At 41.5% G+C, this 16932-nt stretch overlaps 1 protein-coding gene across 2 annotated transcripts in view; it reads left to right on the top strand.

Annotated features, from left to right (window-relative positions):
• CLCN4 (chloride voltage-gated channel 4) overlaps positions 1-16932 on the top strand; it is an 85657-nt gene that overhangs the window by 50836 nt on the left and 17889 nt on the right. For both annotated transcript variants that reach the window (XM_075589401.1, XM_075589402.1), the window contains exons 5-10: positions 1098-1220; positions 2629-2835; positions 2922-3002; positions 4434-4979; positions 6661-6847; positions 7454-7852. In XM_075589401.1, the coding sequence (XP_075445516.1) occupies positions 1098-1220; positions 2629-2835; positions 2922-3002; positions 4434-4979; positions 6661-6847; positions 7454-7852 (1543 nt within the window). The remainder of the gene's footprint in view (positions 1-1097; positions 1221-2628; positions 2836-2921; positions 3003-4433; positions 4980-6660; positions 6848-7453; positions 7853-16932) is intronic.

The raw sequence follows: 16932 nt of genomic DNA on the forward strand, positions 1-16932 counted from the left end.
CTTAACAAGCAAATAGCTACGCTGTGGCATGCATGAAAAGGAGACAGTGCAGCTATAATGACAGAAATGACAGACAGTATACATTTGCACGCTCTCACAGATTTTCATGGCCCACGTTAAAGCAGCAAAACATGTGAAACCTTATATGGTTTAAAAAAAAAATCTGTTCTGTAGTATTAGATAATAGTGACTGTTTTGTTTTTATTTCAATCTTAATGACATTTTTATTTCGTTTTAAAGCATCCTTTGATTTCTGTAGCAGGTTTTAGCCCACCTCCCAAGCAATGCAAGATCTTTACAACACTTTCCTGTTTGTAATCATTTGTTGCCAATGTTCCCAGCAGTTTTGGCTGTAAACTGTAGCAATAGATAATGTTACCGTAGTAATATAAGGATACATTGTAGCTGTTGAGTTACACTCACTGGAGAATTGATTGAAACTGAAAGATGGCCATTAAGTTAAGCACACAATTAGGATTTGTACAGATTTATAACAGGAGCACCAAACTATTGCCAGCTGAGGTAAGGATGTAGATGTATACATGATCACATGGTTTACATATACAAATAAGAAAAGAAAAGGGGAAAAAAAGGGGGGCAGTAGGATTGAAGAAGGAAAAATTGCACTGGTGAATACACCTGAAGTGCAAGGTGGGTGCGCTAGTATTACACACATCAGAGTGCCCATGTTGGAGTTTCTATAAGTCCTGTTCAGTGGGACTTACAACTTTCTCTCTTTTGTTAAAAGGCAAAAATATTGGCCTGATGGGTACAATATTGCAGTTGGGGTCTGCCTTATTCTGGTGGCCAATAGAAATCTGCATAGTCATTGGGAAATTACTTTGCGACTTGCTACTGCTGACCCCGTGGCCATATTTGTAGTTTTTTTGTGTCAAACATACATTTTTGGGAAACTGAAGAGGTCCTTTGAGGTGGAGGACCATGAATTAGCTCCCTGGTTTGGGTGCTGTACATTAAAAAAAGGAAAAACACAGGGAAGGCTTTCAATGTATACTTCAAAATGGTCTATGCTTCATTACTGTATACTTTATTATACCTCCAAAAATCGAAAAATTGCTATTTTTGATGTTTTTCAGAGTCCCAGTGCATATATTTTGAATTATTTCCTCTACATTATGTGGGCATTGACATTTGCCTTCCTTGCAGTTTCTTTGGTCAGAGTTTTTGCCCCCTATGCTTGTGGATCTGGAATTCCAGAGGTGAGATTATTTTATCTTGCTTGAATGATTTCAAAAGATTTCATTAATGTCAAGTGCTTGTTTTGGATTGCACAATACAATGGTAGAATATATCATTCAGGCATTTTGACCCCCATTTACTACGCAGTCTTCAGTCATAGGACACATCTAGTGCTGGACAACACCCCTTAACCCACTGACTTGAAAGGGGTGTACAGTAAGGTGTCTTCCAGAGTTAGAACGTCTCTTATGGCAGAACTTGCAACACTTTAACCTTCAGCGCAAACCTCTTGCTACTTGTCTGGTTGGGGTGATCCTTCCCCAACCAGAAAACAACACAAAAGAATACACAAAAGCGCACAGAGGTAAGTATTAAAAAGCATATTCACAATATAAACAGATCTATTTTCACCTACACATAAGTGCACATGAGTACAGGCTTCGTTCAAAGTCTGCAGCTTGGACAGCACAAGTAATCCCCTGGAGACTTACTGTACCAATGGAGCTTATCCAAGTTGAGGACTATGATCGGAGCTTACTCATGTTCACTCATGTGTAAGTGAGACTACAGTAGGTCTGTTTATAGTGTGAATATACTTTGTTAATACTGTACTTACCTCAGTGCCCTTTTGTCTGTATTCTTTTGTTTGTCTTATGGCAGAATAGCAAATATACTGTAGCCCTATATATATTTAATATACTGGAATATACTGTCCGAACATCATGCTGTATTACATTGTGTAAAAAAAGAACAGCATTAATCTACAGTATCTAAATAAAAAAATATTGTTTTTAATGTTTTTTCAACATAAATATAATTAACCTATTTGGAGCTGGAGTGTCCAGCTATGAGAAGTACAGTAAGACGATTTACAATTAAGTTAATATGGAGTCCTAATGATTAGTGGACCTTCTAAAACAACAATATGTGCTGATTGCCATTTTCGTTTGCATTTTAAGCGATCTCTCCTAGCAGAAATTTCCCCCTAGGGCTGTGGACAGAGGGTCACGGCACACTAGTGTTCCCCGGCACCCTGGTTGAGAACCGCTGCTTTAATGCTTCACAATGCATACATGCCACTTCTTACTTCCAGAAGTTAGAATGTGCGTACCCTTGTAAATGAAGATATATAATGAAATGAATGGATCTTGCAGTAGTTAATGAGACATAGCTCTGGTGCCATTGATTTAATCGATAGTCTGAATCTTCTTGGAATATTTGTGCAACAGCCGATTTTGAATGCAAAATAATATGCAAATAAAATACCGTATGTTTTCATTTTTGTTTGCGGTTGCCGTAAATGACTTGGGTCAAAAGTATTTATAGAGCCAATGACTGTAATATTCATTAGTGTTATCACAATAATGCACTAAGTATGAGAATGTCCTGTTACTAAAGCTATTGATAATGCCTCATGTCTTCTGCTAGATAAAAACCATTCTCAGTGGTTTTATAATCAGAGGATACCTAGGAAAGTGGACCTTATTAATAAAAACAGTAACACTAGTCCTGGTGGTGTCTTCAGGCCTGAGCCTTGGGAAAGAAGGACCTCTGGTACACGTGGCTTGTTGCTGTGGTAACTTCTTCAGCAGCCTGTTTTCCAAATACAGCAAGAATGAAGGAAAGAGGAGAGAAGTAAGTCGAGGTAACAAAGTCAAACACACAGTTTCTTCTATCACCACGAGCGTTTCCATAGCATGACATTGTTTGTGTTATTACAGGTACTTTCAGCAGCAGCAGCTGCAGGAGTTTCAGTTGCCTTTGGAGCTCCGATTGGTGGTGTTCTCTTTAGTTTGGAAGAGGTAAGTGAAGCCAGATTTTGGACTGTTGAGGCATTCCAAGACAGTGGTCGTTATTCATTAAACTGCAGGCGACAGTGCTCTAATTGGCCCTATCAGAGAGCAGTCATTTATTAAAGCAGCCGTTCAAGCAATATCCTACATGTGTGTTTTTTTTTTTAGTAAATCAGTTCTGTACTATGAGAAAATACTTGTAGCATTTAAAATGTAAATAAAAAAAAGTTTTAAGTGACAGCCCCTGCTGATAGACTCTGGCTCTTGAGCCCCGTCCTCTCTCTAACAGTGAACTAATTGTATCTAGTAACTGCCCAGTCAATCATATTCTAGGAACTACATTGCCCAAAATGCTGTGCAAGAACTGAATTAAATAGCCCAGAGCAAGCAATCAATTACAGGAGAACGGAGCGATGTGCAGATTGTATTGATGCACATATTGAATTGGAAAAAATAATAATATATATATTTTAAAAACGGCAGCTTGAACTGCAGCTTGAAACATGTCTGTGAGTGGGTTTACTGGCTTTGCATCTCCCAAGCCCTTGCTTAAAAGCTGCGTCTAAAGCAGCATGCATTGGCTAAGGGTTGTTAATGTAATGTGAACTTGAGATAAAAGGTGGCACTGTGTGCTCATTTGCATGTCATTTCCCAGAATCCCTTGCTGCAGTGGAAGTGCTGTGTGCTGGGTGATAATGGTTAAAGACAGGGTTGCAGACCTGTATAAGACATGCAAATGAATATACAGTAATATTTACAGTTGCTATATATATATATATATACACAGTATATATTTAACATTATGGTGGGTAAAAAAGGCAACAAAAAACCTCCACCGTTAGCATATAGCTCCATGTGTATGGATTTTCCAGGCAAAAGGTTACACATTGTGTGCTCATTTGCATGTCATTTCCCAGAATCCCTTGCTGCAGTGGGAGCACTGTATGCTAGGTGATAATGGTGAAAGGCAGGAGTGCAGACCGGCCTAAGACATGTGAATGTGCTCACAAGTGATATTCTTTATTGGCTGTATAAATATATATATACACACAGAACAAGACATGCATATTTGTAATATTGATAATAAGCGATTTGATATACTGTACTTCCGTCTTTCTATTGAAGATCTAAACTGACATTTAAAGGGATCTCTTACTTAAGTCTCCTGGTTACAAAATTGGGGGAAAACTTGTGCAAAAGACTTACGTCAGATTTTTTTTTTAAAAAGGAATACTCCAATTGCTTTGAGTGAAATCTGTTTCCTTCCATAGTGTACGTTTTCTTCTGTTTGGTTTTGTTTGCGCTGGTTCCGCTTCAGTTTTATACCCAGGAGACTTTAGCCCTCTTAATTCTCAAAAGTCCCTAACTATTATTGGCATTGTCTTTTGCTGATTATTAGTCTCATTATAAATGTTTTCACATTTGCTTATTTATTTGTAGGTTAGCTACTATTTTCCTCTAAAGACATTGTGGAGATCATTTTTTGCTGCCCTCGTGGCTGCTTTTACCCTGAGGTCGATCAACCCATTTGGAAACAGCCGCCTGGTTCTTTTTTACGTGGAATATCATACTCCTTGGTACATGGCTGAACTTTTTCCATTCATTCTCCTGGGGGTCTTTGGAGGACTGTGGGGCACACTTTTCATCCGCTGTAACATTGCGTGGTGCAGAAGGCGTAAAACCACCAGCCTTGGCAAGTACCCGGTCTTGGAAGTTATTGCAGTTACCGCTATCACAGCCATCATAGCCTACCCAAACCCATACACTAGGAGGAGTACCAGTGAGCTAATCTCAGAGCTTTTCAATGACTGTGGAGCTCTGGAGTCTTCTCAACTTTGTGACTACATCAATGATCCCAACATGACCAGACCTGTGGATGACATTCCAGACCGACTGGCTGGGGCGGGTGTTTATACAGCAATGTGGCAGCTAGCACTGGCTCTGATCTTTAAAATCTTTATTACTATATTTACATTTGGCATGAAGGTAAGATAGATATTGGGATAGTTGGACAATATATTTTAGTTTCAATTTAAGATATTTTTAATTACAAATTTAGAGATGGTTTATTTAATCTTAAAAAGGTGCCAGAAATAATTGTACCCAGAATAGTTTTTCTCTTTATTTGTTATGTAAATAGATGGATATTTAGGACTGCTGAGGAAATGTCCACACACTCTGTACCCTAAAAAGGCAATCCAAGCTGGCGATAGTTTTGGCTAATCTTTTTTTTTTTTAACATATTGATTGAAGCATTGGGTCTCTGGACCTGAACCCGCCTCTTTTCATCTCCAGGCACCCCTGTTTCTGGAGATTCTTACCTCCATAGGGGGTGTCGGCAACCACTCCGCTTGGCTAGCAGGGTTTCTGTAATGGTGGAGTTTCAAAGCTCCCGCATCCTGCGGGCCAATAGGAAGTTGTGACATTATCAGGTGAGACTTCCTATTGGCCCGCGTGACACGGGAGCGTTAAAGTTTGCAGAGATATCAGCACCCCCTTTGGAAGTAAGTATCTCGGGAAGCAGGGGGTTCCCATATCTGAGAATAATGGGGTTCAGCTCTGCTTCAGTTCTATTTTTTTTAAATAAGCAAATAAAAAATTACTTTGATAGCTCTTTTAAGAGGGCTTTGTGTACCATATTGTGAGAAACCGGAGTTCAGGTATTCCACATACTGTAACAACCACATTAATAACCTCTTCTGACTACCCTCTGGAATTTAGTATGGTAATATAATTGCACCGCATATGTGCAATTGACTATATACAGTAGATATACAGCATAATAATGAAAATAGGACCATTAACTGTTTGAGTATAAGGTGCTACATAAATGTGAATTTTGTTACAATTATTCGGACTTGAGTGCTGCTTTGATTTACTTATGGGGCTTGTTCTCTGTAGTCTGAAGCGAATGGGAAATTTCAGACAAAACCAGCCCGATCGACTGTTTCACTTGATAAGTCCATATTTGATTCAACTTTTCAGCAGTCTGATTGAAAGAATCTACCAATAACTTTTTAGTGAAACATTTATGCTACAGTATGTGGAAACTGTTAAGTTCGCGCCCCCCCCCGTCTTCGCTCCCCCTTGCCTACTCTCCCTCTCCTTACCTACTCTCGGGCTCCACGTGTCATATGACATCACAGCGTCATGTGACGCGCTGCCATTTGACGCCACGATGTCATGGCGACGCGTCAGGGAAGAGCCGGCTGAGAGCAGGTAAGTGAAGTTGCAGAGGCCTCGCGCCTCCCCCGGCATTTAATTTAGATGCATTAGGATTATTGTTAGGGTTAGGGGGTAAGATCCTGAGTTGCCGATGTCAGCATTACCCAATATCAACCCAATATCAACCAGAGCCCCCAAAACTCCCTCCATCCTCTTTGTTGGCGGACTGTCCTGGCGGCCAAACCGCTGTGGTGAAACGGCCATGGCCAAAGAGCTGTGGCTAACTGTCCTAGACCCAGCATAGGAATGGACCTTACAGGAATGATGAATCTGGGACTCAGGGCAATATTTTCCAAGCTATGCTTTATCATAAAACACCTTCTTGCACTTTCTCTTGAATGGGTCAGAAGGTGTCTTCTGGCACCAGAAGCTGTATTATGTATAAGCTGTATTGCTTAGTAAATATAGCCTTTTCTTTTACAAAATATGTTTTTCTTCATAGATCCCTTCAGGTCTGTTCATTCCAAGCATAGCAGTTGGAGCCATAGCTGGTCGCATAGTTGGAGTTGGCGTGGAACAACTGGCTTACCATCACCATGACTGGATCATCTTTAGGAACTGGTGTAGACCAGGGGCAGACTGTGTGACTCCAGGACTTTATGCCATGGTGGGAGCAGCAGCCTGTCTAGGTACAGTGTAAAGATTCCTGTATTGATTTACGGAATGAAAACATTAGCAGCTAAGCAAAATAGGAGTGTTTGTGAATACTATCAATATCACTGTACATTAGATTAAGGTTACACATACCGTAGACGAGGCACCAAGTTTGGGGCCCCAATTGCGCTTTACCTTTACCAAGAACTCACACAGAGAAAGACAGACACACAGAGAGGAGCACACAGGGATAGTGCATACATATATACAGGGGCATATAGAGCGATTAACAGACTCTTCTTTCTGCCTAATTAATGCATTCAGAGTGGGCCATAGGCAGGTGTCTAGTTTGTCTGTTCATTAATCCGGCGTGCATTTTATTGTCTAATGTTTACCAAAGAATTAAGATTAACACTACATCCCTGCAGTTAGTTAACATCACAGTATCCAAAAATGTCTTAAAGGCAGTCATCTTTAAACATGTATTTCCATTAAAAAAGATTTTTAGAGAAATAATTGGTTAACATTGATGCACAATGACTGTAATAAACATATTTTAGGTGCAAAATAGGACAATAAACGTGATGTAAATGAGACATGTTGGTTGTATTTCCAATATTTATAAGATTGTATGTCAACAGGTGGAGTTACCAGGATGACTGTTTCATTGGTTGTTATCATGTTTGAGTTGACTGGAGGCCTGGAGTACATTGTACCACTGATGGCAGCCGCAGTGACCAGTAAATGGGTAGCAGATGCATTTGGGAAAGAAGGAATTTATGAAGCGCACATTCATTTAAATGGTTACCCATTCCTGGATGCTAAGGACGAGTTTACCCACAGAACGTTAGCAACAGATGTCATGAGGCCCCGACGTGGGGAGCCATCTCTGTCTGTTCTAACCCAGGATAGCATGACAGTAGAGGATGTGGAGACTTTAATTAAAGACACGGATTACAATGGGTTCCCTGTTGTGGTATCCAAAGATTCAGAGCGTCTAATTGGCTTTGCCCAGAGAAGAGAACTCATAATTGCAATAAGTAAGTTGTTCATCATGACTTCATATTTATTTAAGACATTTCTACTTTTGTGTGAAAGAGTCTTTATGTCTCAGATTCATTGGGTTGTCAGTGATTACTAATGTGACACAAGTTCAATAGTCGTGTGTGATTTCACGGTGATAACTTCCTATTTTATACAGTATGTCGTCATGAGTTTGATATTGAATAAAACAATACTTCATGTCCCACCTAACAACATATATAGGATTTAATGTAAAATTAAACCGTTTTATCAACTAAAACAGTTTTTTATATATTTATTGATTACTTTATAGTTGACGAAAGGCATTTCTTAAAAAAAAATGCATAATATGTACAACATTTAGCACACCCCTTTCCTCAGGTGGCTATAATCCCCTAACATGTACCTTTTGCAGTGTGTTGCTTTCTTTTTTGAAGCTTAGATTTAGGGGCTAAGTATGCAAATTGAATAAAAGTGTTTAATTTTGAACCAAACGTTAACAGTGTGATGTGGTACACATCCGTCTTAGGCTGCGCTTATAGTGCCGTGACTGCGACGCAACGTCACGTCAAAACAAATGCATTGCCGCCGTCGCGTATGCTTATAGTAAGTGCGATGGGTTGGTCGCGATCGCTGGAAGTCACCTCAATTTGATTTTTCCAGCGATCGCAGCCTGACGTCACCGTCACCGGCATTATAAGCATAGCCTTAGAACTGATCCTATTAAAAGACCAGCATAATGTTGAGAGCAGGAGATAACCATGAAGGAAACACTAAGAAAACCATCAGACAGTAGGATGTAGGCCAATAGAGGTCAGAACCACAAAGGCCAATGAAGGTATGGGGCTGGAGAGAAGGTCAATAATATTGAAAGCAACAAATGTATTTCATAAAATTTGCATGGTCTGTTACTGTAACTTCACCAGGAGATGATCACTGGAAACTTTTGCTAGAGCAATCTAAGTTGAAAGATATGCATGGAATCCAGACTTCAGGGTATCAAAAACAAATGGTAGTGTGGGGTTATACATTTTTAGTGAAAAAGGGAGATTGGAGATGAGGTGAAAGTTGGAAAGGTCGACAAAATTGGGCTTAGTGTAACAAGGGTATTTTCTCTGCCACTTTAGTGGGATAGAGAAACAATAATTCATGCCCTTATTCTCTCCTTTCTTGACTATTGCAACCTACTATTAACTGGTCTCTTTGCTTTACAACTTTGTTCCTTGCCATCTATCCAAAACACAGCAGCTAGGATAATTTCAGTTTCTCAGAGAAGTGTCTACTCATCTTCTTTTGAACTCCCTCCCCTGGCTCCCCATTAAAATTCATATTTATTACATTCAAAGTTCTCCCTTTTATGATCTACACTTTGTTGCCCCTCCCTACAACTCGGCTTTGATTTCCCACTATATCCCATCTCGTCTCTTGTGCTTTACTCCTAATTGTTTCCTTTCGATCCCTTCCACTAGAAGTCTTTCCCTCAATGCCCCCTACCTTAGTAACTCACCCGCAGTATAAGCCAAACAAATTATCTTACAACCATCAAACACATTTTCAAAAACCTGGACTCCTGACTGGAGACTTTTTGCACAAGTTTGTGAACAAGACAAAAAACATTGCAATTGATTAAACACGTTTTTGCAAGATAGACCCTGGAATAAGGATTTTTCTGGATAGGAACAAAAGCACCCCTTGCAAAAGCCCTATGTCAAGGTCCCATTCACCACCCTCACCCATGTGCCAGTTAGGCTAACATTTATTGCTATAATATTTTTCCTAGATTGATGTATTCATGCTGTATCTGTCAATGAATCAATATGAGAATTTATATTCATATTCAATACAATTCCACTTTTTTGATACAACTTAGTGTTGCAATATTATTACCTATTTTTATTGAGTGCTCGGAACACCTACTTTTTTCCTGTATTAGTACTGGGAAGGCTTAGTGTCCCTCCATTTGTTCCCCTGCATCTTACATACAGTGGCGGCCGACCTGAGTCTAAGTCGGCTAGATCCGCGGCTCTCAGATTATCCCGGTTAGGTGCGTTTTTTTGTTTTTTCCGCCTGGAGTGAATTGCGTTATTTTCGCGCTCGTGATATTAGCATTTTATTCTCGCTGTCTGCAATACTGCAATGCCATGTAAAAACTCAAGGGGGCTGTTGTCTTGGAAGTCTAATACCTTCGCGGTTCAACCTACGTCAGTACACAGTCTGTGTGTGCGCGCGCAGTAATTGTAAATTTGAATATTTAAAGTATACATGCATTTGCAGTGCTGTGCTGCTGTACAGTACAGTGGCGACATACTTTATTCTCGCACGGCTAGTACCGCGAATTCGGGTATACCCGGGTGTATTCAGGTTTCTGATCGTTTTCTGCCAGAGTGCATTGCGCTATTTTCCCGGCAGGGATTTAAGCATTTTATTCCGGCTGGCTGCAATACTGCAATGCCGTGTAAAAACACATGGGGGCGCTTGCGAGCTGTTCTCTTTGAAGCCGTCCCCTATAATGAATTGTAATGCAGTATATATACTGTATATATATATATACTGTATAACAACAGCCCCTATAACCCCTAACATACAGTACTGTACACATACAGTACTGTATATGCACATACATAAATGATACTACTGTATGGGCGCCGGGGCGAGATGTGTTTGCAGCAGAGAGAGATCCGCTGCTCTCTCTCTGCGCAAACATCGGCACATTAAAAATTATTTTAAATACATTTTTATTGATAGTGTAGATGTGCAGGGGGTCTCCAGAGCTGAACCGCACTGGTTTCAGGTCGGGGGACCCCCTGCTCCCCGAGATACAGCCCCCTTTATGAGGTGCCGGTATCCCTCTATGAGGTGCCGGTATGTCTCCTTTAAACATTTAGAAAACATTTGTAAACATGGATAAACATGAATAATGCACATTTATAAGAATATTATTTAATAATATATACTGTAATGTATAATATATATATATATATATATATATATATATATATATATATATAATTTTTTCCGTCTTTATCTTGTTCCTCATTCTGTGTACAGTACAGTAGTTCATTGAGAGAGGAGAGGTTTTGTGTACATCATTACTGCTGTTTATATACTGTACATTTGACTGTACACAACACCCCACCTCCCCCCAGGCCACCCTTTTTTCCTGAAATGACAAGAAAACAAAAAATTAGTGCAGTTATGTGCGTACTGTATTATGGCATTGTGTGATGTGTAGTACTACTGTAGATGGCTGGTGCTGCTTTCTCTGGAAAGAAAAAAATTGAACAGTTAGTAGGCAGTTACTGTAGTACTGTCAAACTTGTCTATACTGGAACTACTGTATACTCTGACTACTGTTAAATACTATGTAACCAGATGGCTGGTGCTGCTCTCTCTGTAAAGCAAAAACTGTAACTACTGTATACTCTGACTATTAGGAAAGAAAAAATCTGTGCCATACTTACCTGTATCATACTGTACTTACAATACTACAGTACAGTACTACTTTCCTGATGCTTGCCCATTACGCGCGATCACAATGGGCAACACAGTCGCAATATGGTCTATATATTTATTGCAGCGTTCCACAGTGAGTACATCGTTCCAAAAACTCATTATGCCTTTCGCCAACTCGTCCTTTTTGGAGGGTTTCACCACTTTCCGGATATGGTCCTTCAGCTGATGCCAGACCATTTTCGATCGGATTGAAGTCTGGCGATCTGTCATTGGAAAAAAAGGACAATTAGTTTAAGAGATACAGTACATAGTAAAAACAGTGGGAAAAAAATGAGACACGGTTACCGCACTTACTCCGCTGGCGTCTTCACCCAGTTGATACCGCGCTCAAGGATATGCGCTGTTGACGCGGTGTGCTTCGGATCGTTGTCCTGGTAGAAACGGTGACCATCAGGGAACTCGCGTGTGATGTATTGCATCTCAGGGACAATTTTGTCTTGGAAGAAAGCTTTATTCATGATTCCTATAACAAGAAAAGAAAAGTGCTCAAAAAACTGCACAATAGTACAGTACAGTGCATACAGTAAGGTTACACTAGTAAAGTACAGTGCATAAGGCTAAATTATATTTTATATATTTTACCTTCAAAGATGACAATGCATCCTTGTCCACGCCTAGAGATGGCACCCCACACATGCAGCTTCACGGGGTGTTTTGGCCGCGGCTTCATAGATATGCGACCTCTTTTGTGGAATGCAAAGGTTGCAAATCTCTCCAGCGACACAGTAGACTCGTCAGGGAAGATGCAATCCTGGAAAGTTTCCCCACTGTCGATCCATGCCTGGGCCTGGACCACTCTTTTTATTTTGTTTGCGTCCCTTATCATGGGGTACGCTCTGTAATGACAAGGAATAAATCATTTTAGCGGTACAGTACAGTTTCCTAAACAACACTTTGACCTCAGTACTAACCTCACACGTCCATATTTCCATCCAATGCTGCGTCTCATCTTCTTTATGCTGGTCTCGGATACAGTGAGATTGTGATTTTCCTGCAGAGTGTATTTGACCCTTAATGCACTCTTCTCATCATTCTCCTCACTTATTTTGTCCACCAGAAGAGTTGTCTCCCTACAATGTAAAGAAAAACAATCTATACAGTATACTGTTGTAATATAAATATAGAAAATATATATACTGTTGTAATATAAATCTAAATATACAAAATATATACAGTATACTGTTTTAATATAAATATAGAAAACATACACAGGCGGCACACTTTATTTGAGTACGGCTCATTCCGCAAGCCAGGATATGTCCCGGCTTGCGAGCCGCACTCCCTCAGCGTGCCGCGCATCACCGATGCGCGGTCACGCGTCATCGGGTGCCTGTGCCGCCTGCACGCGTGCCCAGGGCTCCCCGAGGGAGCCCTGGTGTCGCGCGGATGTGAGGACGGCGGCGGGACGTTCCGGGGGACCTGGCGGACCCGGTGAGGAGAGGGGGAAGCCCCGATCGGCGGGCCTCTCCTCCGAGGCTTCGGCGCGCCCGGCACCCTCCGGCGCGCGCCAGGTTACTGCTGCGGCCGAGAACGGGCAAATGCTCGAATAAACTCGGCCGCAGCAGTATATACTGTTGTAATATAAATCTAAATATACAAAATATATACAGTATACTGTTGTAATATAAATATACAAAATATATATACTGTTGTAATATAAATCTAAATATACAAAATATATACAGTATACTGTTGTAATATAAATATACAAAATATATATACTGTTGTAATATAAATCTAAATATACAAAATATATACAGTATACTGTTGTAATATAAATATACAAAATATATATACTGTTGTAATATAAATATAAATACAGTATACAAAATCTATATATTGTTGTAATAAAAATATAAATATACCAAATATATATACTGTTGTAATATAAATATAAATACAGTATACAAAATCTATATATTGTTGTTATATAAATATAAATATACAAAATATATATAATGTTGTAAAATAAATCTAAATATACAAAATATATACAGTATACTGTTGTAATATAAATATATAAAATATATATACTGTTGTAATATAAATCTACAGAAATAACTAAAATATTAGATACAGTACTGTAGATCTACAGTACATTATTTGATATAATTTTTTTTTTAAGTTGTATAAATATACTTACGCGTTAGTTACCCTTGGTGCCCTTTTGTGTTCTCTGTTTTTTCCGTGTGCATGATAGCTCACGGTGGTTGCTGGCACAACGAGGCCAGAAGTAGCTAACCAGCGTTGGATAGCAGCAATTTGGTGTCCGCTCGTGTACATCTCTTTAATTCGCATGCTGAGATCCTTGAAAATCTTTTTAACAGCCATTGCTGCGAGTAGAAAGAAACACAAACACAAGAATGTATATTCGATGTTTAGTCGATTTGTATTCAATGTGCAGTGAATCCACAAAATGGATGGTGTATTTATACGGTAATGACTCACATTAGAGTACGCCCACTTTCAACACCTGTACCTCGCCGCCATGCATAAAAGGTTACACACTTTGCATAGCCCACCACTCGATGATCTTTATCTGAACTTGCCCTTGTCCAGATACTGCATTATGTCATCTGCTTCCATGGATCAACCCCGATTCTACGGACGCAGGAACCCACTCGCTTCTGCCGTGCCCGTCATGCAGAAAAAGTGAAGGGCGGTTGCCGTTTCCACGCCAAGGCCAAAGCGACAGGCTAAGGCCAATAAAGAAAACCTTCTGCTGACCCCAAAGGTTATCATAGACGTCAGCCTTATTATGTCAAGAAGATATACGGTGATGTACTCTCGATGCAAAACGAATGGGAGCCAACCCATCGAACCCGCAGACCACTTCCTCCCATACGCTTCGACGACTCTACCACCGCTGTCCCGGAAATCTTCAGCCCGTCTTCTCCATCCCTCGTCCTCGACGCTGCCGCCGCCCTCCCGGAAACCCACAGGCCATTTTCTCCAGTTCTATCCGACGATGCTGCCGCTGGTGCCTCTGAAATCCACGGGTCCCTTTCTCCTTTGCTCTTAGACGACTCTGCTTCCCGCCCGGAAATCCAAAGGTCACTTTCTCCATCCCTCTTCGACGACGCTGCCGCTTCTCCTCTACCGGATATCCACAGGTCACCTCCTCCACCCTTCTTCGACGACACTGCCACTTCTCTCCATGGAACCCCCATGTCATCCTCCGTTGCACCCATCCACCCAGATGTCAACACGCCATGCACAAGAAGCAGCTCGTTAGACCGGATGCTGAATGGGATAACTGTGGATATCCCCGGGAACTCTATTTTGCTGGCAAAGATACTGCACCGACACACTTTATTCGAGCAAATTCCCGGTATGTACCTGGCAGATACCTGGAATGCGCCACTCCTAACCTCTGACAAGCCCCGTTGCATTTGCCTTCCCAGCCTGGGTTCATGCCTGGCTGATGGGCGGCTGATCTGTTAAATGATAATGATTAGGATTTAATAGGCTGCAATGCTTCGCGTGTCTACCAGATGGCATAAATTCATGAATTGTAATGCAGTTTATATATATATATATACTGTGCAGTATTGCAGCCAGCGGGAATAAAATGCTTCAATCCCTGCTTGGAAAATAACTCAATGTACTCGGGCAGAAAACAGTCACAAACCTCAATACACCCGGGTATACCCGAATTCGTGGGACTAGCCAAGCTCGAATAAAGTGTGTCGCCAGTGTAGATCTGCTTCTGGAGACCATGCTAAATGTGGAGCAATGGATGCTACATATGGATCAACGGATGCTAGATATGGATCAATGGATGCAACATATGGATCAACGGATGGATCGACGGATGGAGAAGATAGAGGCTGACATAGCGGGTATACATCATTTGCTCATTGTTCATGCCCCTGTTTCCCCGACGCCGGAGCAGGAGGGTGGCATGGATGTGATGAATGGGAGCATCGACCCCCTTCCATCACCAAGCGCACCCCCTCAACCAGAAGATGTACAGCACCGACAATGTTTATTCGACTAAAAACCGCACGGCTGGATGCGTGGCGGCAGCGTGGAGAAGCGTTGGGAAGCGGCTCGTTCGCGTGACGTCGGTGACGTCACAGTGACGTGCGCGCCTGGCTTCCCCGGCTTCCCCGGCTTCCCCGACTCCCCTGAAGGTTTGAAATGAGGTAAGCGGGGGAGCGGGGATGCAGAGGGGCACAGCAGGAGCCGCTAGGGGGTCGGGAAGGTATTTAAATTGCGCGCCGATTGGAGGGGGGGGAAACGGAGGGGACGCGGCTGGATGCGGCTGGCGCACTGACTATTCTCAGCACCAGCCGGAGTAAGTCCTGGTCAACCGGCGGCTTTTGCTTCAATAAACATTGTCGGTACTGTAGTGTACATGTATGCCATTGAGGAGGACATGACAACCCCGTCAAGACCACGCCAGGAGACAACACAGCGACCAAGACAGGAGGAAAGCTTCCTCCCAGACAACTTACCCTTGCCCGTCACCTCAAGCACACCCGCTCGCAGAAGACCTACATTCGCTCGCATCGATACGGTGCCCGACATCAGCCTGTGCGATCTGCCACTGGCGCTCAGGGAGAATTATAGGGTGATGAGTGCTGGTGCACCCCACAAGTATGCCTTGTTACTTTTTAAGCACCATGTGCCCTACTCGTTGTACTGCGACTGGGCCTTCAGAGTGAACTACGAAGGAAATCGCATAAAAAAGGCGCTTCCTGCCAATTTAAGAAAGACCATTCTGGGGGAATTGCGGTACTTTTATACAATTACAGATCCTGTAATGAAAGGTGTTCGAGACTGCATTAATGGCGTTTTGCGCCATGCAAGGAATCGGCCATGGATGGACAATCTGGTGGACTTTCTGGTTTAATCACGGGTACTGTAAGACCATACTGTTGTGCTGAACTGTACTGTACATGTTTTGACCTGCTGTACTTAAATAAAGGAGATGTTGTTGTGTGTTTTAACTTGTATTTATACAGAAATGTTTTAACCTGCTGTACACACACACAGGACCTGCACAATTCCAGTCCCGGAGGGCCGCAAACAGACCCGTTTTTCAAGGTTGTCCTGAAAACCGGGCCTGTTTGCTGCCCTCGAGGACTGTAGTGGTGCAGGCCTGACTGACTGTTTTGCACACTATCCCACTGTACTGTATATGTTTCTTTAATAAAGGAGATGTTGCGTTTTGTATACTGTATTTAATGAATAAAGATTTTTTGTAATCACAGGTAAGACCATACTGTTGTGCTGAACTGTATTGTACATGTTTTGACCTGCTGTACTTAAATAAAGGAGATGTTGTTGTGTGTTTTTTAACTTGTATTTATACAGAAATGTTTTAACTTGCTGTACACACACACAGGACCTGTACAATTCCAGTCACTGAGGGCCGCAAACAGGCACGGTTTTCAAAGGTTACCCTGAAAACCGGGCCTGTTGGCTTCCCTCGAGGACTGTACTGGTGCAGACTGTTTTGCACACCATCCCACTGTATATGTTTTGACTTGTCGTTCTTTAATAAAGGAGATGTTGCGTTTTGTATATTTTATGAATAAAGAATTTGTTTTTAAAACATGTGACTGTAAACCATACT

Source organism: Ascaphus truei, chromosome 3, assembly GCF_040206685.1.
Source record: "Ascaphus truei isolate aAscTru1 chromosome 3, aAscTru1.hap1, whole genome shotgun sequence".
Lineage (NCBI taxonomy): Eukaryota > Metazoa > Chordata > Amphibia > Anura > Ascaphidae > Ascaphus > Ascaphus truei.